A 27,934-nucleotide genomic window follows, 5' to 3' on the forward strand; every position below is an offset into this window, starting at 1 on the left:
TTACATGTTCAGAAAGACCAGTGAGATATTTGACAAAATATGTGAAGTAAGCATCCTACATAGGCTATGACCTATCGCTGCTCTGTTTTAACATGCCTTCTGTTTCTACATAGTTCTGTCACTCACCTGCCCAGGTAAGGGACTACAGTTGAACAGTAGCCATAATGGCTAAACTGGCCCATTACAGAAATGTTATGACATGCTTTGTTCCTGTAACTGTAAACTGTCTAAATAAACTGAAAAGAAATGAAAATATGTCCCTCGTTTTATAATAAACTGTTAAAATCAAATTAAAGTACCACTGGATTAAAATCATTGGATTATAATCCCTCCCAGGTTCACTATTATCAGAACATTTGGTGGTTTTGTTTTATTTCAGCATTAAAGGTGAGACCTACACAGTCACAAGTCCCTGCAGGTCTGATTTAATAAATCCAACTGATTTAAGAGGACTGATACATATGATACAACATATGATACAACATATGATACAACATATAACAGAAATACTTAAATGAAACATCGCTATATTCATTCCTCAATAGTTTTTTGAAAAACAAAAAGTCCTTGCCGTCAGTCAGTTTTTAGGTTCATCTTAATTTTTAGATTTAAAGTGGTTAGAACCACAGGGTGGGAGATGATGAGAGCTGCATGCTTTCAGATACCTGACACACTCTGTGACACGTTGTTAAGGCCAGCTTTGTTGATGTGTCATCCAAACCTATTGTGAAATCAAACTACTCAACAATATGATAACGATTTAGGCAGTAACGTCTGTATGTTGAAATCTCTGAAGTTTCGGTGTGAGGTGAAGTCTTGAGTTCATTCTAAAGAAGTCTGTGTTTTTTAAACCTTGTTTCCCCAGACTTAAAATTGTTCTTTGTCCTCTAAAATGAGAGCTGTTTAAATGATATGACGACGATTTACTTTTAAAAAGCTACGACCTACATCCTGTTTTTTTTTTTTGTTTGGGTTGTTGTTTAGTACAATTTTATTACTTCTACCATAGAAGTTGGCCAAAATAATATGTTACACAGTATATAACTATTCTAATATAATCTTTATTTTCCACTTTTTTGTGAAATAATATTCATTGCACTTTCACAGTAAAAGCAGAACTTGGAAAACTGTCATAACAGTATGAGCAACAGTTAGTAAGTGTGACACAAATAACCAAAAACGTGTCATTCCTCTCAGGACATGGCTCCACCTTTTTCCAAATACCACAACCCATGGAGCTCTGCAGTGATTACTATACTGAGCATCATACTGGTGGTGTCATGGATTCAGTGTTAGTCCACAGGTCCCAGAGTTCACAGTCATTCACAGGAGTGTGTTGAGACACAGGGCTGCACCGATAAGAGGCCTGATATCAGGAACACGCCGTCAGAATTTCTAGAAAATCAACATCTGACACAAAGAGCAACATGAAACACCTCAAATCAAAGCAGAGCTGCAACATTTCCTGTCCTGTTCATATTATTCCTCTGCTATTTTTAAATTACTTAAATCACTATACCTGTTCTGTCTGGCCTTATTGTTTCATAATCTTCTCATAGTTTTTGTTGTCGTTTTGTTTTTCATTCAATTGTAAACCACAATGTTATTAATTAGAGAAGTGCTGTAACGATATTGTTGAACATATTTATCAGTAAATATTATTCAGCTTAAATTGTAATACAAAAAAATGTAGTTTCTGTTCTGAGAGAAGTAGCTGAGTATTGGTAGGAATGGTAGACAGGTATCTGATTAAATTCAGTTAACACCACTATCATGCCTACCAGACAAATATGAAGCTAAAGCCAGGACATGATTCACTAACTTAGCAGAAGATATGGAAATAGAAGGAACAGCTACTCTGGTCATGTCCAAATGTACCAGCTCCTTTGAGGCTCACTAATTTACACATTACACCTCTTTTATTTCTACTTATTTAACTTAAATTCTCAGGCGTGGTGACATTTTAAGATAAACTAAATATAGCTACTAGCTTTAGCTTTTGTTAACCACAAAAAACTTGAGAATAAGGGTTTTAGTCTTTACATGTATCCTATAGGCCTAACTTGTCCAAAAAAATCATAGGGGAATATTAGTTAACTATTTTAAGTAAAGTTAAGTACTTAACAAATATAACCTGCTTTATGTCACTTTCGTTGATTTAAGACCAAACTATTCTTGCTGTTTCCCTTCTTTCCTCATTTTAGCTTAGCCTAGCTAACTCGCAACTGAATGTCAAGTTTTTATCAAACATGTTAAAAATGTCATCTTTATAGCAGGACTTACGAAGATGTTTGCTGCATTTCAGTGGTAAGTGAACATTGGTCAAATGACCTTGTTTGGTCTTCAAATCATGCAATGATTACTTTGTGAGAAAGTAATGAGAAACAAGTAGTTCTGTCTGACACGATCTGGTAACGTGTCAGAAATGTAGAAAAAGGAACCTGCGTCTTCTGCTTTTCTGCAGATGTTCTCAGCATTTGATAAGAAAAGTCAAAGTCACTCTTGTGGACAGCCTCTCTAACTCTTTCTGCAGAACTGATTTCACAATGAAGACAAGTAACTGTCCAGTCATCTCTGGGTATCAATGGTCAATGCTCATACCATATGGGCAGATGAGGGTAAACCCCTGGTGTATACTTGTGTATACTCTAGATGGTCATTTGTTTATGTAGCTCATTTTGAACCTACTAATCTTAAATTTAAAAATGTAGCTTTTCCCAGCCTGTATAGATATTATTTGAACAAGTGAATCATTCAGTGTACTGCCTACTCATGATTTCATCCCAAAACGCACAAAAAGAGTTTATAGCAGATAACTATGAGATTACAGTGGACTAGAAATAACTTGCAGAAAAATGCTCATCCACAATGTGTTCACAGTCACAGAACAGATAAGAAGACAGTGTTGACAAGCAGCACACTCCTTTCTCACTACTGATTACACTGACTACATTATATTCATTTGCATGCATATTTTTGAAGGTCACAAACATTTCCATTACTTGTTTCTGTCCCTTCAAATCGTCAAAGGTCAAATAACATCCACATATACCCCGTTAATCTGTCAACACTTTTTTTTAGCATTAGAAGAAAGATTGGATTTATGATAGAGGGAAGTTCTCTGACAGAAATATAAGTATGGTACACATTGAAACCAAATCAGTTCTGCTTAAACTAAATTCAGTTTGGCCAACTTTAACACCTGATAGAATAGTACAGAAGCAGCAGAGATGGTGTAGAGATGAAGAGTGTGAAAAGGCAGTTTACATCACCCCACATTCGACCACTGTTTAACACATCATGAATAAACAGACAAAGCTGAATTTTTCGGGGAAAATAAGTGCAAGAAAAAGATCAAATTAAGATTCGGAGAATCAGCAAAAACAAAGTAGCACTTAGACGTGCATTCAGGGGTTAACCTGCTAGAAATTAGGGTATATTTTCAGCCCACAATGATTTCATGGCTCAGAGTTGGTCCATTTCTACTGTTAAGAAGGCAATGAAGGTTATTAAAAACCTCTTACTCAGAAAATAAATAAAATGCATCAATCTAATGCACTGTGCTTGTTGACCTCTGTCCTTTCAAACGGCCGTCTCCACCCCATTCATGCAGACATGAGACCATGAGACACACAATGACCAGGAAGCCTTGCACAGGTTTCTTCACATCCACGCACCAACGTCCCATAAGAGATTCTTTGGACTTGTGAGGGAAATTTACAACCAGAAACAGCCTGTTTCGCAAACAAGGGGAGCTGCTGATCACATTGATGGATGAGGAGGCTGATTTGTGGAGTGTTTACAGCATAAATCCAAACTCCTGTTTAGTTAAACATGAGAGTTTCCTTCTGTGCTTCTTCCGTTTTCACACTTTTGAATTTTTTTTTTTCCAAGTCTTGCTGACCCCGGGCAAAAGTTGGCAGATCTTTTGAGCATATATGACAGTACAGAAATTTTCAACACAGATTTTGCCAAAAGAACAATCATTTAAAATGAATCAAAATCGATGTACAGTGACACAGAAAACGTCGCTAATGCCTCAGGAAGACACGATTTAAATTAGATGAGTGACGTCTCCACAACGTTTGTGGAGTGAATGTGTGAAAGAAGAACTCTCTTGTGGTCAGCAGCATCCAGTAAATCATTCATTGTGTTCACATTTGGTCCCTATCTGGGGGCTGCAGTTGGGGCCAGCTGGGAGCAGAAAAAGATTGGGCGGCCATTTCCAAAGGAGGGGCGGGTGGGGGCTGAAGGCTGTTGAACCTGAGGAAAAGAACTCAAATCGTTCGTAGATTGTTTAAAAGAGAGAGGGAGGAGGGTGTAACATTGTGGTTAGAGCTCTGGAGCCAAAGGAACCTGTGAGGGGATGAGATAGCATAATGTGGTTTTCATTGAGATGCAGCAGCAGAGTGGAGGTGTGGAGGTAAACGCACAGACTGAGAACTGCGGGACTTAACTGAGACATGAGCCAGGGAAAGTCAGTTTAGCCACAACATGGCATTGAAATACACTTTTTGGATTCACTAAACACTTGTAGAACACTGATTTCAATGGTTCTCCTGAGTTTGAATTTTCAAACATATGAAACTGTTGAATTGTAAATTGTCATGATTTGTTTCACACTAAGGATTTGAACAAAGTTTCACTCTTAAAGTGAGACCATAGATTAAAAGGCGGGATAATAACACTATATACAATAATTGGAGCAAATAACATGCAAATGCTTTGTTATCAAAGTTATACAGTCAACACAAACTTACAATTCCTTATCTGGCTTAAGCATCGAAATAATTCAATTTCACTGACACAAAAAAATGGAACACAGACTTCTTACACTGTTTGCAGAGTTAGCTGCACAGCCATTTGTCTGATTTTTGCTTGAAGATTCTCTTAAAGGCACTAACACCACAAACACAGATGAAATACAGTGACTTTTAGTGTAAGGTGGAGAATCAACTACATGCCATCCAGAGTAACCATATACCCTTCTCTATACGCAGCACAAAAGCCTTGACCCTTAGGTCTAAGAGCCCCTTTACTCATCTATTGGTGTTCATTTAAGTATCCTAAAATAAGGGCCTGATCCGATCCTTTATTCTCCTATCACAGCCCCTCTAAATATGTAGATCTCTACGCCTTGATAAAGTTTAAACAGGATGGTTTTGTAAAAACAAAAAAGGAAAAAAAATAAAGAAACTCTATACAGTTAAAAAAGAATAAACTATGAAGACCATAACAATTTCTGTCCAAGGCTGTAAACATGTTTAATTGCATTGTTAAATGTGGTACTTTAGCTGTGGGCTCTATGGGGATTGACTCACTTTGGAGGCAGCCTTAAGTGGCCACTTGGAGTATAGCAGTTTCTGAAACTTTCAAGTTGGATTCATCTTTTTTGGTATGAATTTCTTTTTTTTTTTGCATTTGTTGGCAATCATTAGCAAATGTTATATATCGTAATATAATTTAATCTATTTCAATATGAAACAGACTTGAGCCTCTTCACAGACTTGGCTATTTTATCATTTGTGTTGCTGTCTTTGTCTTTGTTAGATCGCCTCATGAAGCCACAGCAGCCACAAGTTTGCTTACATTGAATTCTTGCTGTAAATTGACCTGAAGTGAGTCAAAATCAAGACATCACCTCTGCATACTGCTTTGCACTCTGCTCCTCTCATCAACATTCACACACATGTGGTATTAGCCTCAGATTTATTTAAAACTGTAAGAGTCCCCACAGTCTGCCTCTAACATCGCTGGAGCTGAAAGACCCCCGAGGTTTAGCTTGAGAAAATAAAGAGAAAATTACCTCAAGGTTCACCAGAACAATCTTTATTTAACCATGCGACTGTGATCTGTACTTAAAAGGTAGAAAAATGCTGGTGTAAAAGCCAATGATAAAGTACAACCCCCCCCCCCCCCCCCTCATTGATCACTGAAATTCGCCTTCTATTTCAATCACAAACTTTCTGTGAGGTGAGACACTGAGAATCAAGGTCTGTGAGATGTACAGGGTTTAGGAGTAGAGGGAGGGGGGTTACAAAGAGACAAAAGAGGAGGCTGTGGCAACACTGATAGCGTCTTCAGACTCTTTTGGTTTCCTGTTCTGAGTCAGTGTGTTACCCTGAGTTTGTACGTTGTCACATCGACTGTGACCTTCTGTGACTTAAGTTTTCTGTTTCTATGAGATTAACTGTCTGTATTAATCTGCAGCTTGATTAGACAAAATGTTTATATAAATTCATTTACCGAAATATTTGTTTATTAGAGGATACCTATGCTATGTTTGCTATTCATATATATATATATGCTATATGTTATGCTAAAGGGGAAAACAGTTGAGTGTGGGTAGATTTTTTTATATCATCTCAAAGATGTTGCTGTTTTTGTTGTCATTTATAAGTCTGCAATCATAATTTTACAGGAAAACTAGTTTTGAGTTTGAGATTTTGTTTTTGCACAAACAAAGAGTGATCATAACTTTCAGAATAAAAGTGAAAGGAGAGGTGAAAATGTCTCATTTTGACTTTCCTTTCAGTGAGTGAAACATTTACATCAGTAAAGAAATAAATTAAAGTGAAGGGCTGGCACACAGGAGTCAGGACAAAAGCTTCTGAAAGGTATAGTTATAGTTAAAAGCACAGGTATTAGGTGAAGCACAAAGTACATTTGGTTTTAATTAATATGCCTTTAGTTGGGAATGCAAACTTTTACTTAGGAAAGGAAATTATTGTTGCTCAATGTACACATGAATCAGTGTTTTTATTTGACTGTCATGGCTGACGAACAAGAACATTTTTTTAGAGAGAGGGTGGGAGCGAGGGAGGGTAAGAAAGGCAGAAAAAGATAGTGCCGGTGTGAAAAAGAAACAGAGTGTGTTACAGTATGTATGAGCAGAGGGGGTTTATGGTGCCTCTATACCGCCTATGACTGATATTCTGACATTTAGACTGACTGTGGACAAAGTTGAGGACAGTGTCAGTGCTGCTGCTGCTGCTGCTGTGTGAGTATGCCACCTGTGTTTCAGCTTCATGGCTTGGCTGTCTGCGCTCTGCTTGCAGGTCTCTCACTTGTTGCAGCTGCAACAAACAAACTCTGTTCCCACACCGGTCAAAGATCGATACTGCTCTGCTTTGGAGAGACCTTGAACGGAGCCCAAAATCTTCGCTATGATTTGCATTTGAGCTTGACAGATTTCAACGCAGAACTTGTTTTCCATAGGTCATTCATTTGATCTGATTTTGTATATTCAACTTATGTTGAATGTTGGCTATGTCATTTAGTGGACATCCTAATTGGGCCCTGCGGTCTGAGAGGGGGTTTTAATCATGTAAAACAATCAGGCTGAAGCAGTGTCACTGTAAAGTGAAACCTCGGCTCCCCACCAGCAGGCTGTTGTGCAGAGCGGCGGCGCGCGTCTCATTAACAGGATCACTTTACAAGCAGCCAAACAAACAGGACATTCTCCAGCCCAGCCTGCTCTGCCTGCAACGACCCATCCACAAACACACGTTTAATGTCATAAAACTCACACTAGAGTTTTATCGGCCAATTCTAGACAACTGGTTTGATGGTTCTCCAAAATCGAAGGTTTTGTTGAAATATTGTAATTTAATAGTTTTTAGGATTACACTTCTGAACCCTGATTGAGAAATGCACAAATCCAGTTCCGGTTTTAATTTATTTAAGATTTCCACGATGCTTGTTCAGCTTTTCCAACTTTGGGACACATTTGAAGGTTAATATTTATTAATAAAAAAGTTAACTTAACTTCAGAAATAATTAAACTATCTTGGGTGTAAAAAGGTCTATTCATTGTCCTTCCTGTAGTAAAATCTCTCAATCAAAACAGATTTTAACGATGTACTGAAAGCGTTATGTCTTTTATTAAACTGTAAAAACAAAAATAATAGGAAAATGCCATTGTACACTTTCTAATGTGATTTACTCTCCGTCACATTTGCAGATAAACCCAAGAGGACATAACATACGACCTCTCCAATCCCATATCTTCCGGGAGACTCTTTTTGGGGGGACGGTGGTCCAACTTCTGGCCACCTGCCCAGTGACACCTGGTAAACGATACGGCCACGCTGCGCATGCGTAATAGCCTGCCAAAACCCCAACGCAGTCTCGCCTGTCAACCAATAGTGTTCCAATCTGACCAGAGATAAAGTTGGAGCAGAGGAGTGAAGTCGAGTGAAGTGGAGGATTTCAGACCTGAGCAGACAGAAAGAATAAAAAAATGCCGAGGTCTTTCTTGGTGAAGAGTAAGAGGGCCCACAGCTACCACCTGCCACGGTACCCTGACGATGACTACACCAGGTTGGACACTATACTGGCTCTTGTGTGCGCAGGTAGGTTTATCTGTGCGTAATTACGCACGCGAATGGTAAATGTCCTTTTTCTTCAGAAACCAGTTAAAAATTCTTAAGAGTCCTAACTCTCATCTGCAATTTAGAAACCAAGTGTCAGGCGGAATTGGAGCCTCAGGACGATGTGAGCGCTGGAGATGAAGAACTTTCACCCGGGTCCAATCTACTGTCCCCGGGGTCTCTGTCCTCGAACTCACCGATGAGCAGTGGAGGCAGCGTGTGTGACCGATCCTCTGACTTTGATTTCTGGCGTCCCCCGTCTCCCTCCTCCTCACCAGGTCTGTTTAAAAATATATTTAAACCACAACTGTTTTTAGAAGATTCAGAAGTGAAGGCCTATAAAAAAAAACAACTAAAAAAAACAGAGAAAGTGGTTTTGTGTTGCTGTTTTCTCAAATCGTAAATGTCGTTTTACAGTTAGAACAGTGAACTTACATGAATGTCCGGAAAATGTGGTCAACATATCATACTCAGCCTTAATAAATTTAACAAGCTAATATATCGATTATCTGTCACTTCAGTTTTTTTTTTTTTTTTTTTTAACAAAAAACACTTATTTACAACTCAATTAGATTGACGTGTTGCAACATTTTCATTCGAGGACCTTAGGGTGACCGTTTCTAAAATTACAACACGCCATGAACTGCTGTTCACCTTTCTACCCACTCACACCAAATCCAAATTCACTTCCAGAATCGGAGAAGAGTTCCACTTCCACGGCGGAGGATGGCCAACAATTCAACAGTCCTTTCTTTCCTTACTCCTGGACGGCCTATTCCAGCTCCCAGCTCAGGCAGGTTCAGGGGCCTCATCATCATCATCATCACCGTCAGGGCCACAGTGGGGCTCACTCTCCAGTCTACGATGCAGAGGACAGCAGCACCAAGCAGCTTTACGCACAGAATGGCCCGACGGCCGGTTGTTACCAGGACTATTCTTCAGCGAGCCAGCAGATCTGCAGGATGCGGGACCGAGAAGAGCTGTATCTGGATGTTAAACAGAACCCCCTCGGGATCAAAATCAAGTCCGAAAGTGACTTTATTTGTTCTAATGTTGAGCCAAGTGGATCCTACAAGTGTATTAAATGTTACAAGGTAAGTCAAAGTTTACTGACTCATTACATGAACAACTTCACAACTGTTCTGTTGTATTTGCATATATCTTACAAATGATCTGAGCCAAATTTAGCCCTTATCTTTGTCATTTTACCAATAACACAAGTGCCACGAAATGTCGTTAGACCCTAATGGCTTAGGGTCATCCTTCTATTTTTCTATAGGTATTCTCTACTCCTCACGGGTTGGAGGTTCACGTTCGGCGCTCGCACAGCGGGACGAGGCCGTTTGAGTGCGGGATCTGTGGAAAAACCTTTGGGCATGCAGTGAGCCTGGATCAGCACAGAGCGGTTCACTCGCAGGTAGGTTCCAATTCACCGGATGGAATGATGAATTAAATGGCACCGGAAAGAGTTTAGCTTTTTTCAAGGCCTTCCATATATTTTTGCAGTTATTCATACCTGATGACACTTTTTTTTTTTTTTTTTTTTAGGAGAGGAGCTTCAGCTGTAAAATCTGCGGCAAAAGCTTCAAGCGCTCCTCCACGCTGTCGACACACCTGCTCATCCACTCGGACACGAGACCTTACCCGTGCCAGTACTGCGGGAAGAGGTTCCACCAGAAGTCCGACATGAAAAAACACACTTTTATCCATACAGGTTAGACACTAAATAGTGATATAAATACAAAATAAATGACTAAATCCATGATTATCCGTGCGTCATGCGTAAAATGTCTCAACACTCATATATGTGATCTCGCTCCTGCTGCAGGTGAGAAGCCGCACAAATGCCAGGTGTGCGGGAAGGCCTTCAGTCAGAGCTCCAATCTCATCACGCACAGCAGGAAACACACGGGATTCAAACCCTTCGGTTGTGACCTGTGCGGGAAAGGGTTCCAGCGGAAAGTGGACCTGAGGAGACACAAGGAGACACAGCATGGACTCAAATGAGCAGACTTCGATGCTTCAACATGAAATCCTGCACTTTCAATGATTCCCGACTGCGTTATTTTACTCTATTTTATGTTGAATTTAAACTATTTCTATTGTTGAATGTAGTTCATTATTTACACTGAGATATTCTGGTTGACTTTATGGAAATAAAACTTTATTTATCAAGAACATTTTGATATCATTATTAAAGTTATGAATCAACAGCAGTTTAATTGATGATTTTTTTTTAATCACTTTAAACTGACAAAAACACTGGTTTCTGACAGTAGAACCTCTGCTTTGCCATAGAGCTCAGTTGCCTGTTTTTGCATGTTGGGATTTTACAAACCAACATGTGATTACTCTCTATATGATAAAAAATTATTTTCTCATTGTTTAGGTTATTTTCAAAATTCCAATCCTCATAATAGATCAAATAAATGTGACATGGTTGGAAATCCTTCATCTCACCTCAAAAAGAAATGACGTTGGAAAAAACAAGAAGCTGTGCTGAGCCCTGTAGGCCATCAATCACGTCCCCAGTGCTGCATGACAGCTCCAGCTTTCTTGATCCCTGCACTATTAAAGAGAAAAACGTTTTGCTGCATGTGCCACCTGCTCAAAACCAAATATTTTCAGACACACACATTGTTATCATACCCATATAACAAATGCCATTATGGTGCCATAAAGGAGGTCTGGGGAAATAGCATCACATTTATGACAGCAGGAGCTCCTCCAGCAGCGTGTCCACATGGCGTTTTGCAGGGGGAAAGCTGGGTGTGATTTATTTGGCCCTGCAGAGGTTAAACATCCAGGGCCCTAAAACTTTAAGGATCTGATTTGCACACCTCACCACAGATTGTGCAGACATGCTGCTGCAATAAAGAGAGACCTGCAGACTTCCCTCATGTATCCTGGATCAGATAAACCACAAGAGGCAGGAGGTTTAGTTTTCAAATTTAATACAACAAATGTTATTTGGGGAAAACAAACATACCCACATTTTTATTTAAATCAGTCTTACATCCTGAGTGTGTATTGGATTTTCATATGTCCATATCTGGCTGTGTGCGTGTGTTAGTGTGCCGAGGTTTTATACATCCGGACTAAGTTCAGGAGGTCCTGCTCGTGTAGGCCTTGTTCCTCAATCAGTGTGTTCAGATAGTCGTCGGACTCCGGCTTCTTCAAGGCCTCAAGCACCACCGGAGAAACCTCAGACAACCTTAAACACAGAAACAGATTATTTTACCAAAACAAGAAAGACAAACTAAGACCTTCAAGAATGCAATCACATTTCTAATTTAAACAAAGACAAACCTTCACATTAATTACTAAGTCTCTCCTGATTATTAAGATATTAACTCATGTAAATCACATTGTTTTTTAGAACAACCTGATCATTCTGATGAGATATCTTGAAACTTCAATGACTAAAACAAAAAACAAATGTGAAAACACCAGATTAAGGGGGATCTAGTTCTGACTCAGTGAAGCTGTTATGACCCGTATCGGAACGTCTGACTGACACGAGAGAAATTCTACTGAATTGTTCCTTTATTAATAAGTCGTAGATCCTAATGATGACGAACATCAAATAATCACATCAAACAATCTACTACAGCGTTTAAAAAAAGTTTCCCACTTACAACATGCAGCTAGGCACACTTCCACACATGCACAACCTGAATTTATGTAGGTCTCCATCACCTCCCTAACCCCCCGGCCCCCCTCCTCCCCTCTCTACCTGTCCTCTCTACCTGTGTGGAGGTGCACTGCTGCTTAATCTCAGGTTCACCCCGGGGTCTAGTGTTGCAGGGGGGCCATCCATTATTCAGGCCGGCTGAACAATAGAGGCCGGCGTAGCTCTGCAGCTGCCACGCAGCAGACAGATACGACAGAATACCAAATTATTCATGATGGAGGAATGGAAGGATGGAGGAGCTTGAAGTTAAATGAAATCATAGAGCAGCAGAGGGACATGTGGCAAAGACAATGAGTGTGTCCAGGAGGGGCTGATTATCAAAGATCGATCAAAAAAGAAAAGATTAGAGAATTTAAAGGTGCATTGATTATAGTGCTTGTATATTATTAAAGGGTTCATCAGGCAGATTAAAATCAAACCTTAAAGCAGTGCCTTTTAGATTCATCTCTCTATAACAGTAAACGTTATAAGAAACCCACTCAGAGGATGGGTAACAAATGTTGTCTCTCTTTTTTTATTTTCCACACATGGATTTTAAAAAGTTTAAACAATACCAAAACGTTTTTTCTCTTCTGAAAATAACTGAGCATTAAGTGTAAGCTCCACTTTTTCCCTTGATGATATAACTAAGTTGAAAACCTTTCAGTGGCTCACTTCTGAAATATAGAAATTAGAATGTTATTCTTTAAAGGAGGGGAATTTACAAACAAAAGAGCCCAATTGATTTAAGAGATAATGAACTGTGTCTTCTACTGCACCTCAAACACTTATTCTACTCTTTGTTGTGTTCAAGTGAACACACAATGCAAGTCATTACATAGTTAAAAACAGACCAGGGGCCACAGAGAGAGTCGTAAATCTGAAACAGTCCAGCATCAGGTGAAAGTTTTCCCAGCCAGGCCAATTTAAAGTGCTCGGTTTTGCTTGGATGTATACACAAGAACTAGTGTGTGTGTGTGTGTGTGTGTGTGTGTGTTGAACTTTATTGTGTCCAGGGCCGTTTTTTGTGTCCTGCATCGCGGATCTGGAGAGAGGTAATTAGGTGGAGATAAGGCTGTGAGGCGTTTGTGTGTATAGACGGGAGCAGCACGGAACTGTCCATGAACTGCCAGTAACTAACACACACACAGACACACACACACACACACACACAGACACACACAGACACACACAGACACACACAGACCATATGGCACGGACAAAACAATAATCCCACAATAATGTTCTTTTTTTTTTAAATGCGCCATGAAGCTGAAAGTAAATTTCAATCACTGTACAGTTATTGAGTCTTCCAGATTTCTGACAAACAGAATAGTTGTGTGAAATTGACTGCTGCGTTGCTTTCATTGAGGACATTATCAATTACCAATCCATGCAACAGAAAAACTCACATAAAGTCAGCCTTCTTTCCAACATGCATACATTTTTTACGCTTAATCACATCATGCATATTTTGAACAATCATCGCAGAGAAGGTTGACCTATGCTCTGTTGTTCACTTTTGAAATCTGCAGTTGTTGTAAAAAAAGAAAAAGAAAAACAACACCTTTTTTTATGTTTTCACACACTAACAGTTTCACACCCAGACAGTGAAGAACAGTGTCGTTTTGAGTTTGCTGACACCGTGTATTTCCTGGGAAACGATGTTCTTTATTCTCCTTGACATTGTTTTCTCTCTCTTCTTTACAACTGTTTATCTGGCTGTCATTGAGTATCCTGTAAATGCTAAGGTTACACACTCAGAGACAAACTACAAACTTACAAATGGAGAAGCACAACAGCGAGGAGGGTCCACTCTGGAGTCTTGTGGATGATGTTTGTGTTGGTGAACCTGTGGTGTCAACACAAAAAATAAAGTTTTGTTTTTTTGATTACGTCATTAAGGGCAGTCATATTTTCTACTGTTATAAGTGACCTAGGAAAAAAGAAACGTTCACATGGCCGTACAGACCCTAGAAAACTCTCGCAGCAATATAGCAGTGATGTATGTGTGTGTGACAGCAGCACTGTGTATATTGTGAAGTTTAACGCCTCATGTCAGCGAGCCCTCTGACAGCACAAAGAGAATTCCTGGAAGCAGGACTCCAGAGGTGTTACTCGCTCCACGGTGATTAAATGGCTGTGATGCTGAAAACATCCTAACCAGTCAATGGGAACACAGAGTCTGTATGTGGCAGGAAAAGTTCAATCTGAAACAAGGTTTTCAATGAAAGGCTTCACTGACAACTAGTGGACAAGAAATATATTAATATTTTTGTACAGATAAATAAAAAACCTTGTTTAAAAGCTTAATCGCTCTCATTAAAAGAAAAAAACACAACGACTGAGATCTGGCTCCACCAAAACAAACGTCTGACACTTCCTTTGTCAGGTGAATCTTTTTCTCACAGACCTTTCGGCAGTGAAGGCCGAGTCTGACATCTATGTGATTATTCTGTTAGTGTTATTGCCCCTGTTTGAATCATTCTTAAAGGTCATTTTTTGACTGAAGATATTTTGACATGTTATAGTACAAAAATCACAGGTTTAAATAAAATTAAATGTGGCTGAATTTCATGTAGCTGCTTGGTATCAGGGTCCTTGTATTAAGCATTGTGGATCACTCTGTCATAACTTACTAGAAAACTTTAACTGAACAGAATTAATTGCTAAACATTGCAGAAACAGTAAGGACATGTGTGTTTGGTCGATTTTTTTTCTTTGTTGTAACAATGCTTCTTGGCAATAAATCTTATACCGTTGGAAAGCCTGTTTATTTCCCTTTTAAATGGTGCCACATTTGCAAGGAACATGCATTTGTGGGATGAGCAGCAGAGCTGAGTATGTGCGTTGCGGCCATGGAAAAACTTGCTAAATCTTCTCTGCCAATGCCAAAGACCGAACTCTGTCCTCCAAGATCACAACGCTCGCCCAGAGAGTTTATCAGAGACTACCTCCAGAATATGGGAGTGGAGAGGATGGAATGGCCTGCCTGCAGTCCTGACCTCAACCCCATTGAACACTGGTGGGATCAGCTTGGGCATGGTTCATGCCAAAGTGACCCACACAACCACATTGGCTTTTGAGACAAATGCTTGTTGAAGATTTGGATGCCATCCCACAGCAGTTTGTGACCAGCATGAGGAGGAGGTGCCAGGTTGTTATGGCTGTGTAAGGTTCTTCCATACACTACTGATGCTCCTGTTTGTTAAATGAATACATTGTTAAATTGCCAATATGTCTTGTTTCTTCAGACTTCAATCATCCAATCCACTAAACAACACCAAACAAGAGTCAACAGCACAATAAGCTGTTTGGCATTGGCAGAGAAGATTTGGCAAGTTTTTCATGGGCACAATCCACATACTCAGCTCTGTTGCTCATCCCACCAATGCATGTTCCTTACAGATGTGGCACCATTCAAAAGGGAATTAAACAGGCTTTCCAACGGTATAAGATTTATTGCCAAGAAGACAACAAAGACATAATCTACAAAACACAAATGTCCTTACTTTTTGGGCGATGTTTATTTCACACAACACTTGTGCTTATCTGGTTATATTCATGAGCTTTAAAAAGGGGATGTTAATGGTTTCACCTCCACCTGTCTTTGGCTAGATCCCAAGCTCCACACTCACACAGATTTGCAGGCTTTATGGGGCATCCCGGCAACTGCGAGTACTTAGTTCTGTCCTTTCATATTTTGACTTATCGCAACAAAGGGCAGCGGTGTTGGTGTTTCTAATCACATTCAAGATTAACTAAAGTAGCTACATGGAATTGAGCCAAAATTAATGTTAAATGTCTGCTGTGAAAAAAAAGGTATTTATTACAATTCCTGTTGCTCTCATGTTTCATGCTGACCAGTAGGGGGCACCAAAGTTCTATTTCAAACCCTCTCAGTGTTGAGAATTGCAAAAAATATCAATCATTGATAATGACTTCAATACTCTTTTTATTCTCACAGTAGAACAGCAATCTCAGGAGGATTAGATTAACAGTTGTTCCTGCAAAAAAATAAGGAGGATCCATTTCTATGCCAAAATAGTACAAATGTCTCTAAAAATATATTTGCATTGTAATAATGCAAGATTTTATCATAGCACATTTTTGAAAAGTTTATTATTTACACAATTTATCTTAAGGATATGCATATACATTTGATATACAATGACACAACATAATTCCTGCAAACGTGAACCTTGATGCCCTGTCAGCAGAGTGTTACCTTTAACTTCTCAAGACCTTAAAACTCATGGCAAGAAAGCCTGTTTTGAGACACATCTGAAGTTGCGTGTGGGTTAAATGAATCATGTGACCTTCTGCTGCAGAAGACCTGCAGGGTGAAGTGTGTGTGTGTGTGTGTGTGTGTGTGTGTGTGTGTGTGTGTGTGTGTGTGTGCGCGTGTGTGTTGCACTGACCTAAATGTTCTGACTAGGTTGTTCAGGTCAGCGGAGACGTCACTCATGGTGAGACACAGCGGACCGACAATGTTTCTGAGACTGCACAACACAGAGAACAAACAAATATATTGAAGGAGTGACGAAAATAAACATTAAAAATGTTTAAACTGAGCAGATGTGTAATTTCAAGAAAACCAATAAATAGACCTGCATTAAACAAATATCTATATTTATCTAGCCCCAACAATTAATATCTAAATATATGATTGTTATTAATCTGTATTGTGTTGTTACTTTTCATATCCTCACAGTAATTATTTATTGATTCGTTCTTGTGCTTTTACTTGTGTAATCTTTCTTTATTTCCTCATTTATACCAACACATTTCATAGATCATTTTCAAAGAGGTATTCTTCTTCATTACTCCTGTGCTCCTAACACCTATAAAGGGTGAATGCTGACACTTCAAAGGACCAGCAGCTTGATAAACATTGGCCCACATGTGTCAAACAGTTCTATTTCATAACAGCTCTCTCGAGGTTTATTTCCGTTCACAAATGTATCAGCTAAGCAAAGTTACAAAGTGATATGGTACAGACGCACAGCTCAGAATAAAAAAATGTATAAATGTTTTTTAATGCCTGTTTTTAAGTTTCTACATTCAGTTAATGTGCATGCACTAATTCAACACAATAAACCCCACAGATTAAAAGCACAAATACACACCAGCTGTTGAGTTTCTCCACCGTGATACGTTTCTGGATGAGGTGCTGAGCCTGAGAGTCCACAAGTGGCAGAGCGGGGTCCTTCCTGCTCTGCTCCTCGACTGAAACCTTATGGGAGAACAAACATGATGTGTGAGTGCTGGGGGGGAAAAAAAACTTTGTGATATAAATCTGTCAGAAAGAAAATTGAATAGATTCGATTCAATCACCTTGTCGCTGCTTGACTCCTTTCCCTCCTCAGGCAGGATCCAGGTCCCTTTATAAAACTCCCTCACACTCAGCTCCAGCTGCTGAGTCTCCTTCCTCAGCGCCTCATAATCTGGAGCTGCAGCAGACGGTCTCTCCTGCACCCGGGCATCAACCTCTCCTGTAGCCTCATTTGTCACCTCGAGATCGTCTTCATCCAGCTCCTCGTCCTCCTGCACCTCTTCTTTCTCTTTAACATCAGCGAAAGGAGCGCCCAGAGAATGATCAGCGCCGTACAGGAACTTCAGAGTGTCGTCAGTGCTCCAGTCCTGTAAAGTTCTTCTCAGGCACTTGAGGAGATTCAGGCGGATGGATTCAGCTCTGGCTCCAGCTGTGTGGTTCTTGAGGAGGTCTTGGAGCCCAGCTGCCCCTCTTTTACTCATACCAACCTGGGTGATGTTGAGGCCCGGTTGTTCTGTCAGGACCGTGCTTTGGCTGTTCAGAGTAGATGGAGGGGAATGTTTGCTCTCTGTTGTTTGGGTTGACTCTTTAATGGCTGCAGAGTCGTCAGGTGGGGGAGCAGGGGGAGTGATTGTCTCAGATAAACTGCACAAATCCAGCTGAATTGTAGCCTCCTTCACATTAGGTTCTTCATGCCATCCTTGCTCCTCTGTCACCTTCTCCTCATTAGGTTTGTCTATGTTTAATGAGAGCTGAGGTTTTGGGTCTTCGGGGTCAAATTCTGTTTTACGTGGAAGAGACTGCTTTTTGCTTTCATCTTTTGTTTCCTCTTCATCCCCCTCCCTCCTCTGTTTCCTTTGCCTCTCCATTTTCCCTCCTTCTCCTTTTACGCCTTCATCATAACGTTTGGGCAGGTCACCCCAATGCACCCTGGGTCCCTGCCGCTTAGAGACAACGCTGGAGACAAAGTCCTGCTCCTGCTCAATGTCGCTATGATCACTGTGATTTAGGCCGGCTGCATCTCGATGCTGCTGAGAGCTGTGAGGGTCCTCAGGTCGAGCAGCCAGCGGGTCCTCCACGTCCTCCTCTTGAAGACGCCTCTGTGACAGCAACACCTCCTCACCTGAACTCCCACTGCAGACACAGGTTACATTTGTTCTGTTTTATTACAAGACCAATGTCACTTTTAAAACACCTAAAAGTTATGATGTTGATTTATGAAATGTAAACTTTGAAGAAATAAAAACATACCAATCTCCTTTCTTCATCAATTTAATTTCTGAAGGACTGCCAGTGAGAGAGAAAATCACATCAAATATGTATAAAAGGATTACATTTATTGATCAGTTGTTACGAGGACAGAGGTGGAAACATACAGCAACAACATACCTCTCGTGATGCCTGAGCCAAAGAGGTGTTGTTGATATTTGTAGCTCAAACTCTTTGGATGCTTTGTAGCAGAAGTTACTGCAAAAAAGCTGAGCAGCAGGGAGAGGTCAAAAATATGAAGTTCATTCAGAGAATCCCTCAGAATTCATGGGAGAAAGTAAAAAATATTATTTTGTAAAGCCATAAAAAAAAAAAAAACACTTACCTTGCGCTCTGTGATGTCGTAAACCTTATTTGACTTTGTAGAAATCTTAAACTGTTGAGTTGGGATCTAAAAAAAAAGATTTAAAAAAAAATGTGAGCATAAAAGATGAGATACAAAGAGATGCATTACTTAAGGAGAACAATTAAGAGCGATGAAAAGCTTCTAACCTTGTCCAGTTTTTTTGGACATATGGGATAGCCACAAAGTTTAGCGATGGACCTCTCCTCCACAGCATCTTGGTAATTAGAAGGAAAAATGAATCTTGCCTGTGTGAAAACAGAAACATGAGGCCACGGGGGGTCAGTTTGACAAAAAATGCAACTTTTCAAATAAAAAAAATCTTAAACCATGTAAACTGAAAACGTTTCCAAAACTAAACTTCTATGCCATGTCTGGAAAAAAAAAAGGAATCGTAAAGTTGAAGGACACTAATATTAAAAGAATATCGTCCCACTGTTGATTAATCTGTCTAAGCCTCACCTGTAGCAATCTCAACATTATGAATCACATTGAAATGGTTTCGAGATGGGATAATAACTACAAGTGGAGTCACAGTATGACTCCAGTCATGTTGAACTTCCAGGATATAACAGGAAGAAATAACAAAAAGCAAAGTCACCCTGGTCTCCCTGCAGTTTATGGATTCAAGCTTGTGCTGAATCTAGCCCTCATCTCACGCGTGTGGGTGGTTTTCTGTGTAAGCCGTGGGTTAATGCTACAAACTAGAGCTGAGATGACTTACACAGTCAACCAGGAAGTCTTCAGTCACTCTGTCCTCCAAGAGACGCTCCACCACCTTCAGGGCTCTTCTATCCAACTCCACCCTCTCCCTCAAGCTCTCCTTCAACACCTCTGCCCTGAAACAACCACAAACTCAACATATTAGGGAAACACACACATGCACACACACAGGTTGTTACATGGTTAAATATATTAATGAAACTTGCTGTAGAAAGCTGTTTATATATGCACATTAGTTTCATCACAACTCTCTACACACCTTCTAGCTTCTTCTTCAGTCAGTGTTTTGCTGCTTCTCCCACCTGTAACACAAAATGAAGAGTAAAACATGGTTAAAGTGTTTGTGTGACTGATTGTGTACAATAGGAAGCTGTGTTGTTGTTGTAAAACCTGGTTAAAGTGTTTGTATGAATGATTGTGAACAATAGGAAGCTGTGTTGTTGTTGTAAAACATGGTTAAAGTGTTTGTATGAATGATTGTGTACAATAGGAAGCTGTGTTGTTGTTGTAAAACATGGTTAAAGTGTTTGTATGAATGATTGTGTACAATAGGAAGCTGTGTTGTTGTTGTAAAACATGGTTAAAGTGTTTGTATGAATGATTGTGTACAATAGGAAGCTGTGTTGTTGTTGTAAAACATGGTTAAAGTGTTTGTGTGACTGATTGTGTACAATAGGAAGCTGTGTTGTTGATACGTGACTAAAGCAGTACATAGCGCATGTTTAAACTGTAGAGCTTAATGCTGACACGAAAGAAACATCATATTACAGTAAACAAACCTTTTTTGGTGGTTTTTGCGGCGCCTCCGCAAAGTCTGTGATCCGTCTCCATGCTGTTTCTGTTTTCTACGTTTTTAACTTTGACCCGTGACGTGTTTTGGTTTTCTACGGAAAGCCCGGACGGACAATTCATCCGTCCACAGCCGCTTAGCACGCTCGTCAGGTAGCGTGGTTTGTCCCCCCCCCCCGCATCCCCTCAGTCTTTTTCTATGGGACATGTAGTGTAGCTAAGGTTTGTTGTTACGTTACTGTGTTGCTGTTTCTCATTCCCGTTTAAGGTAAGAGTGTTTCAGTGCGTGTGGTGCAAGCAAACCATTATTTCAGACAAACAGCTAAGCTAATTCTTCTTTAACAAACTAGCATCAATCCTGCTCTCATCTGTACAGTGTTTACCTCCAACACAGGTTTGTCTGACCTTTAAACTTACTATGAACTATGTTCCCTCACATATAAATGATGATAAACATGAACTACATCGCTCCATCTGTTCATGTAGTGTTATCGTGAAGTGTGATTTATTCAGGTGTTTGTTTTGTAGGATTACAGTGTGAAGATCAGGACAGCAGGGATGTCTCTGGAGCAGCTCAGTGATGTGGTCCAGAGATGTGTGAGTCATTTAACACACATCTGTACATGTTTACTCTGTCAGCACCATGTCACAGGTTGTCACAGGTTGTCACAGGTAAGATGTCCAGTGCAATAACTGTTTCAATGTCAGTGAAATATTCTTAAGTAACTAGTGGGACCTCTGTACTTCATTCAAATTCAAATTCAAATTCAAAAAGCTTTATTTGTCCCCGGGGGGGCAATTCAAAGGCACACAGAGCAGTAAATTAACAACAGTGCAAGTAAACAAAACATTTTAACCTAAATATAAAGTGTCAATTTAAATAAAACTTAAAGCTTAAACTTAACTTAAATATACAAAATGTAAAAGAATAGATATGAGTGGAGAGTGATCGGACTAACAGATGTAAACAGATGTAACCAGAACTATGTGCAGTAAACGAGAAACAAATATATATATACAGTACTATGTGCAGTAAACGAGAAACAAATATATATATACAGTATATACAGTACTATATGCAGTAAACGAGAAACAAATATATATATACAGTATATACAGTACTATATGCAGTAAACGAGAAATAAATATATATATACAGTATATACAGTACTATATGCAGTAAACGAGAAACAAATATATATATACAGTATATACAGTACTATATGCAGTAAACGAGAAATAAATATATATATACAGTATATACAGAACTATGTGCAGTAAACGAGAAACAAATATATATATACAGTATATACAGTACTATATGCAGTAAACGAGAAATAAATATATATATACAGAACTATGTGCAGTAAACGAGAAACAAATATATATATACAGTATATACAGTACTATATGCAGTAAACGAGAAATAAATATATATATACAGAACTATGTGCAGTAAACGAGAAACAAATATATATATACAGTATATACAGTACTATATGCAGTAAACGAGAAATAAATATATATATACAGAACTATGTGCAGTAAACGAGAAACAAATATATATATACAGAACTATGTGCAGTAGTGACCAGATGTAAACAGAACTATATGTAGTAAACGAGAAATAAATATATATATATATACAGAGCTATGTGTAAGTAGGCAAATACTAAATGATAAGTTATTAAGGTGCATGGTGATGCATGCAGTACAGGTTTTAGTGATTTGAACTGTTTTTTTTGGCATGCCTTGTTTTAATGTGTTTTGTTTTAGTATTGTAAAGCTCTTTCTAACGTGAGTTTTGAGAAGTGTTATTATTACTGTATCAGCTGCACTTGATACACAACAATGTGCTTCTACTTTCTATTTTAGATTATAATCAGAGCCGTGGGTTTAAATTCCACAATCGCATTCAGTAACAGTTTAAATACTGTGGGGCATTATTGTTTGACTTGTGAATTTTGTTTTAATAATCCTTAATCTATTACACTTCAGAGAAATAAAATCTGATTTTTTTTAAGTCATTAATTTAAATGAGTATCTTCAATAGGATGTATTTTTATGCCCTTTGTTTATCCCTTGATGTGTCTCTTTATTTCATACAGCAAGCCCTCCCTGATGACAGCTACAGCACAGAGGATCATGACGTCTTCACCATCGCAGGGCGGACCTGCATCGAGGAGGGACACAGCGCTCAGGTGCTCAGTATCGTCCTGGATGACAAGAACCAGGTATGTGCTCACAGCCAATTGTTTCATTGCAATGACCCATTAGTAGTGTGTGTGTGAAGTGTTTCTGCAGAACACTGATTTTTTTACTCTGTGTGTAGGACATCGTGAGATGTATGGGTTGGAACCTGCTGCCTCCTCTGATCCAAGTTCTTCTGAAGAAAGAAGACAAGAACCTTCCTGCATGCCTGGCTATTTTCAATCACCTGTTACAGGTAGGTTCATCTGCTGCGCGAGTATTGTCAGGAAAGCATTGATCATTCTTGGTCTGAATGAATGTAATCCACTAAAGCAAACCAATTTCTAATGCTTAATGTCATGAGTGTTGGGATGGAATTGTTCTTTTAAGACTCAGTCGTGTTTTCCAGACCTGCAGGCCCAAAGAGCTGCTGATTGGCCTGTGGGAGCAGCTAGAGCACGATGACCCCGACACCATAGCAGAGAGCCTTCATCTGCTGTTGAACCCGCTACAGAAAGGTAAACACTACTGCTGTAAGCACAGCCCTCCAAACACTTAAAGCATAATCACATCACAAATAAAGCCATCTTCACGTCTTCTCTCTTAGTGCTGCTGAGCCTGGGCAGCCGCAAGGCGTCCTCTCTGGGTATGTCCCTGTCCTCTGTGCTCGACCAGTTGGCCAAACTGCCTCTACCTCACACCAAAGAGCAAGAGGAGGATGACGTCTTCTCACTTTGTCGCTGCTGCACTGACCTGACCGACTTTGTCAGACCATTCGTCCAGGAGGCCAAGCTAAACACCCTGAACCTTAATGAGAGAAAAGAAAACATGGCTGGTGAACCGGCTGCAGGGAATGAGGATGAGCTGCGGACAGAGCTGCTGAAGTTGTAAGTAAGAGATTTGATTGGTTTCACTTCAAAGACTTGCACATAAAATATCTGCCTATAAGGATGTTTTCTGTTCTGCAGCTGTATGAAGACTCTGAGTCGCCCTCTGTTGGAGGTACAACTCAAGGATCCTGACACTTTGGCTGTGTCTCCTCTCAGAAATTTCGCCACAGAGATTTTGGTACAGAAAATTCAATGAACAATGTTATAGTTACAGTTCAACGTTTTTTGTTTCAATACAAAATTAGCTCGTTCTTAACCCATATTCGGCCATGTTTCCCTGTTAGATATGATGTAAATGTTGAGTCTGTTTCTATGTTTGTGTTTTGTCCAGAAATCCCTCAGTGCCATCGGAGAGTCCCTCCCTGATCTTGTGTACCAGCCTCTGTTGAAGAGAAAGCAGGTTTCAGGATTCCTGGAGGAGGAGGTGTGTTTTCCTAAAGAGTCTTTGGCCAGCCTGGCTCACCTTGTGTTTGTCCATCACCTGACTGCTGATACGTTCCCCAGTGTTTTCAGGTGAGATCGAAAAACATCCACTCACAAAGTAAACACATTTGCTGTACTCTTGAAATGGGACTAGACATGACCACTACAGACAATACGGACTATGATTCTTACTGTTTGAACATGAAACACTAAATCATGAGAATGAACAGTTAACATGCATTTTGAACCCCTCTGACTCTCTGTGCGTTCAACAGCCCAGTGTTCAGTCTGCGGTCAAACATGGAGCACATTAACCTCCTCCTCTCCAGGTGAGCTGATGACATAGAACTGTTTTATCTGCTCTGTAGTGTTTTCTTCTTCACCAAAGAACATGTAAACAACACACATAATGGGAAAGGTTAGCAAACACTGACACAGGTTACATGACATGTCTGCCACCGGAACAACGATCTATAGTTGACAGAAACTCAAACATTAATAAGAAATGTTTTCTAGTTAGGTTAAACTGTCACATTGTATCACTGTTTAACTTGGTTTGGTGTTTGTTGTGTGACGGAGCTCAACTGAACTAAACTTGTGTCTGATTTATGTTCCATTGACAGAACTGAAGAGTCCAGGATTCAGAAAGGACTGGTGAGTCCAACGTAACATTGAGGTCAAGATGAAGGGAAAATATTCTTCAGATCTGTTTTTTTAGTGTTTAAGTTTTCTCGAGTTACTCAGTCATAAATATTTGCGCACACGTTTGTTTGCTTTTCTCAAGATCATGCTTACAAAATGTTTTTCTTCCTCCCAAAATAACTTCAGCACAGAAGCTCAGTAACTTGTTTTTTTTATACTTGCCCTTTCACGTCTGTGATGTTCTGAGTACTTACTGTCATGCAGGAGCTGTATGAGAAGAGTCTGGTGCGGGTGGAGGATGGCAGTCTGCATGCAGATCTGCTGGAGATCAAACCTTTCCTCACAGTCCCTCAGGTGAGCAGTTATTCCTGAGTTTTTTTTACTTTGCTTTGATTGTCACAGTGTGTTGCTTCACTGATGTGTATTTTGATTTCGACTTTCTGTTTAGAACTTGGTGAAGGTCATGACGATATGTCCAAAGCATGATTTGGTAAGAGGACACTTCAGCATTTTCAGCAAATTGTAACATGAGATGTGTTCAAAGTGACTATTCCTGCTTCTTCTTTTATTAAAACTTTTCACACATATCACACATGTTCTCCTTTGTCAACAGAGAACCAGAGGGCTGAAGGTGTTACAGCTGAGCATCGATAAGTTTGACACTGAAGCCAAATACAATTTTTTCCAGTGAGCTCCACATTTTTTCTCCTTGAAGTCCTCAGAATTTCTTCTCTTCTTCAGCATTTTCACCTTTTCTGGTCTTGTTTCAGGTACATGTTGAAAACCAGTAATCACTCAGGAGTTGAAGGCTATGTCATCAAAAACATCAAGAATCAGATCGACATTGCGCTGCAGGTAAAGAGGTCACTGTTCATTTAATGTTGACTGTCAGCTCGGTGGCCTTTTTGTACTGGTTGGATGCCGTGACTGACGGTGTCAGTGCAGAGCTTGTGTTGTAGTTATGTCTCGACTCTTCCCGTCTTCAGCCAGGTAACGGTAACATCTGGTTTGAGGGAGCTCACCTGCTGCCTCTGCTGCGTAAAGTCCTCAGTCTGCCAGACGGCCCAGAGACCGACCTCCTGCAGTACCTGGACAGGTCAGCACACACTTAACATCCAAACAGGCTATTACCCTTTATCTGCCTCAGGGTTGAAGAGGACTGCAATGTATCCCAGCATGCTCTGAGGGAGAGGCAGGGTCCATTTGTTGAAAATCTTTAAAAATTAACTTCTTTGTCCTTGCAGGATGAATCAAAAATATTAACTCATTTGTCATCCATTGTCGATATGTCTCACATTAGAATGAGAGTAAATCCAGCTCAGTATAAATAAAAAAAAAGTTGTTTCATTTAAAATGTTTTGTCTGTAAATGGACCAGGATTTAGTCCAATTACTCTCCCCTTTAATTCTAACACATTACTTGTTGAAGATGTAGTATGTAGATGTGGTGGTGAAATTTGAAAGTTGGAGAAGTGAAACAATTCTATGCTTTATTTTCTGAACTAAATACACAAACTTGTGGGAAAATGGGTCCATGGAACACTGTTTAGAGCTTGAAAGCGACCAGGAGAGTTACGCTCTCACTGTTGCGCGCCCACCACCATAACCTCTCACATATTATTTTTATTATTATAAATATATATTATATTATTTCATCTTTTGAGTTACGGGGGCCAAATTTTCCTCTGATGACAGTTTGTGTAGAGTTATGAACATAATACCACACAATCCGTTAATTTCTCCAACTTTCACATTTCTCTACCAGAACTACATAGTGCACCTTTAAGGATATAATATTAACTTTTAAATATCATAAATGTATGTAATAAATTATTCATAAACTAAAATACTAATGAGCTTCAATTCAGAGTCATAGAGTCATTTAGAAAGGGGACATCATGTAAAGTAATAAACATTGGTTAAAAGAAGTTTGTCATGTAAAGCAGGAAGAGTCCGGAGTGAACCATAAAATAAAATAAATACAAGTTGCTGACTTTTAACCATTTCTGTTCTAAATTATCCCAATTTGTCCCTAAACCAGTTTATTCTTGAGCTCCCAACCAAATCAAAATAAAAATCAGAAAATGTATAAAAAAGCAAGTCAGTGGATGTTGATCCTGGATTGTTTTGTTTCACTGCTATTTCCAAGTTCATGTTTATTTGTTGTTTTGAACAGAATTATGGAGTCTCTGAACGTGCTGCGCTACCTCGTAATCCGAGACAAAGTGACAGAGAACCAGGTGAGTCTAACTGCAGGCTCAGATCATGTACAGGGAACTGTCAGGACACGTTTTCAGCCAAAAGATAAAAATCTGTCATTAGATTATGGTTTCATTGTTTTGACTGTGGTTAAGTTAGGCTCGTTGATTCTCTGAGTGCACAATAGTCTCATCACGGTTTTCTGCTGCTGTTTGGATCTGACAGACGGGGATCTGGACAGAGCTGTATAAAATAGAAGACACGTTCATGAAGCCTCTACGTGTCGGTGTGAACATGTCGAGAGCTCACTACGAGAGGGAGCTGTACAACACCATGGAAACCAAGAGGGGCAAGGCCAAAGGTCAGGTCAACACACAACAACACTTCGCTCTGAACTCACACCTGTGTACATTTCAGTTCTGCATTTCTCAAAGAACTCACCAAGGTTTCTGCAAACAAATAAATCAAACAAAGGTGTTACTGGAAAATCTTGACTGGACTAAAAACATTTAGTCCAGTCAAGATGTTTGCAGCAGTCATGAAATGTGTAATTGGTTGTGAGAGTTATAATGAGAAAAAGAAAACCCCTCTGATGGTCCGGAGCAGAGTAGTGTTCTGATAGCATAAATGTGTTTTCACAGAGAACCCGGTGCTCTCCGTGTCTGTTGGTGACGAGAAGCTACCACACATGACGTCGGAGTCGCAGATTCAGGTTCTGTTTTATAAGCGTGTAAAAAAAATCATTTGATTGTGAGTTTGTGCAGCGCTGATCTGATTGAATGTTTCATGTGTCCTCTCAGGCTCTCCACTCGGCCCTGCACACATTCGACATGATCGAGAGCGTGTTGGTGCGAATAGAGGAACTCACCGAGGTGAAGGAGAATCTTTAGTCTGAGCCTGAGAGCTGCACCAGCAGAGATCTTCATCGTCTCAGGGGCCTCCCAGCAAACACAAGCCTTCAAGTGTTTTAACTGTATATGTTGTGAAGGGAGCCGCATTATCTCAAACTGTTAGTACTGAACTCTGCTTTAGTTTTGTCCTTTCCACATTTCAAGCTGTTTTCAGAGAATCTGCTGGGTGTTCATGAAGTAAAGCAGACTTTAAATAATGCAGAAGTTTCTATTAAATATTCAAATGATTGATTGTT

At 39.7% G+C, this 27,934-nt stretch overlaps 3 protein-coding genes across 5 annotated transcripts; 2 read left to right on the top strand and 1 right to left on the bottom strand.

The window, feature by feature from the left end:
* Positions 1-6,846: 6,846 nt before the first annotated feature.
* Positions 6,847-10,588, top strand: gfi1aa (growth factor independent 1A transcription repressor a). Its single transcript, XM_020649853.3, has 7 exons — positions 6,847-7,000; positions 7,964-8,354; positions 8,459-8,650; positions 9,066-9,466; positions 9,652-9,789; positions 9,921-10,086; positions 10,201-10,588. Exons 2-7 carry the CDS (start codon positions 8,243-8,245, stop codon positions 10,377-10,379), a joined length of 1,188 nt encoding a protein of 395 aa, XP_020505509.1. The 5' UTR covers positions 6,847-7,000; positions 7,964-8,242; the 3' UTR covers positions 10,380-10,588.
* Positions 10,589-11,309: 721 nt separating this feature from the next.
* Positions 11,310-20,616, bottom strand: rpap2 (RNA polymerase II associated protein 2). Of its 2 annotated transcripts, XM_020649388.3 has the most exons (12): positions 20,435-20,616; positions 19,915-19,957; positions 19,657-19,771; positions 19,082-19,180; positions 18,915-18,980; positions 18,710-18,798; positions 18,572-18,607; positions 17,383-18,454; positions 17,175-17,281; positions 16,467-16,547; positions 13,829-13,897; positions 11,310-11,586 (listed from the first exon to the last, which is right to left on the bottom strand). In XM_020649388.3, the coding sequence occupies exons 1-12, from the start codon at positions 20,565-20,567 to the stop codon at positions 11,442-11,444; spliced, it is 2,055 nt and encodes a 684-aa protein (XP_020505044.2). In that variant the 5' UTR covers positions 20,568-20,616; the 3' UTR covers positions 11,310-11,441. The 2 variants fall into 2 exon arrangements, with proteins under 2 accessions (XP_020505044.2, XP_020505052.2); XM_020649396.3 differs by lacking the exons at positions 11,310-11,586; positions 13,829-13,897 and adding an exon at positions 15,983-16,052.
* glmna (glomulin, FKBP associated protein a) lies at positions 20,592-27,926 on the top strand. 2 transcript variants are annotated; one of them, XM_020649459.3, is made up of 20 exons: positions 20,592-20,712; positions 20,795-20,838; positions 20,973-21,041; positions 22,553-22,678; positions 22,777-22,890; positions 23,044-23,152; positions 23,242-23,521; positions 23,603-23,702; positions 23,856-24,037; positions 24,223-24,276; positions 24,571-24,601; positions 24,854-24,943; positions 25,038-25,079; positions 25,203-25,276; positions 25,360-25,444; positions 25,576-25,685; positions 26,765-26,828; positions 27,013-27,148; positions 27,429-27,499; positions 27,588-27,926. In XM_020649459.3, exons 3-20 carry the CDS (start codon positions 21,003-21,005, stop codon positions 27,675-27,677), a joined length of 1,797 nt encoding a protein of 598 aa, XP_020505115.1. In that variant the 5' UTR covers positions 20,592-20,712; positions 20,795-20,838; positions 20,973-21,002; the 3' UTR covers positions 27,678-27,926. The 2 variants fall into 2 exon arrangements, with proteins under 2 accessions (XP_020505115.1, XP_020505134.1); XM_020649478.3 differs by lacking the exon at positions 20,795-20,838 and having other exon boundaries at positions 20,605-20,712.
* The last annotated feature ends 8 nt before the right edge of the window (positions 27,927-27,934 follow it).

The sequence above is a fragment of the Labrus bergylta genome, chromosome 4 (genome assembly GCF_963930695.1).
Source record: "Labrus bergylta chromosome 4, fLabBer1.1, whole genome shotgun sequence".
Taxonomy (NCBI): domain Eukaryota; kingdom Metazoa; phylum Chordata; class Actinopteri; order Labriformes; family Labridae; genus Labrus; species Labrus bergylta.

Excerpts from the sequence above, each read along its gene's own strand:
- rpap2 (XM_020649388.3), bottom strand. The coding sequence starts at position 20,567 with ATGAATTGTCCGTCCGGGCTTTCCGTAGAAAACCAAAACACGTCACGG. Across the intron at positions 19,958-20,434 it reads CGCAAAAACCACCAAAAAAG|GTGGGAGAAGCAGCAAAACA; the intron begins GTTTGTTTACTG and ends TTTGTGTTACAG. Across the intron at positions 18,799-18,914 it reads ACGACATCACAGAGCGCAAG|CTTTTTTGCAGTAACTTCTG; the intron begins GTAAGTGTTTTT and ends CCTGCTGCTCAG.
- glmna (XM_020649459.3), top strand. The coding sequence starts at position 21,003 with ATGTCTCTGGAGCAGCTCAGTGATGTGGTCCAGAGATGT. Across the intron at positions 23,153-23,241 it reads GTTGAACCCGCTACAGAAAG|TGCTGCTGAGCCTGGGCAGC; the intron begins GTAAACACTACT and ends CTTCTCTCTTAG. Across the intron at positions 23,522-23,602 it reads CGGACAGAGCTGCTGAAGTT|CTGTATGAAGACTCTGAGTC; the intron begins GTAAGTAAGAGA and ends TCTGTTCTGCAG.
- gfi1aa (XM_020649853.3), top strand. The coding sequence starts at position 8,243 with ATGCCGAGGTCTTTCTTGGTGAAGAGTAAGAGGGCCCACAGCTACCAC. Across the intron at positions 8,355-8,458 it reads ACTGGCTCTTGTGTGCGCAG|AAACCAAGTGTCAGGCGGAA; the intron begins GTAGGTTTATCT and ends TCTGCAATTTAG. Across the intron at positions 8,651-9,065 it reads GTCTCCCTCCTCCTCACCAG|AATCGGAGAAGAGTTCCACT; the intron begins GTCTGTTTAAAA and ends ATTCACTTCCAG.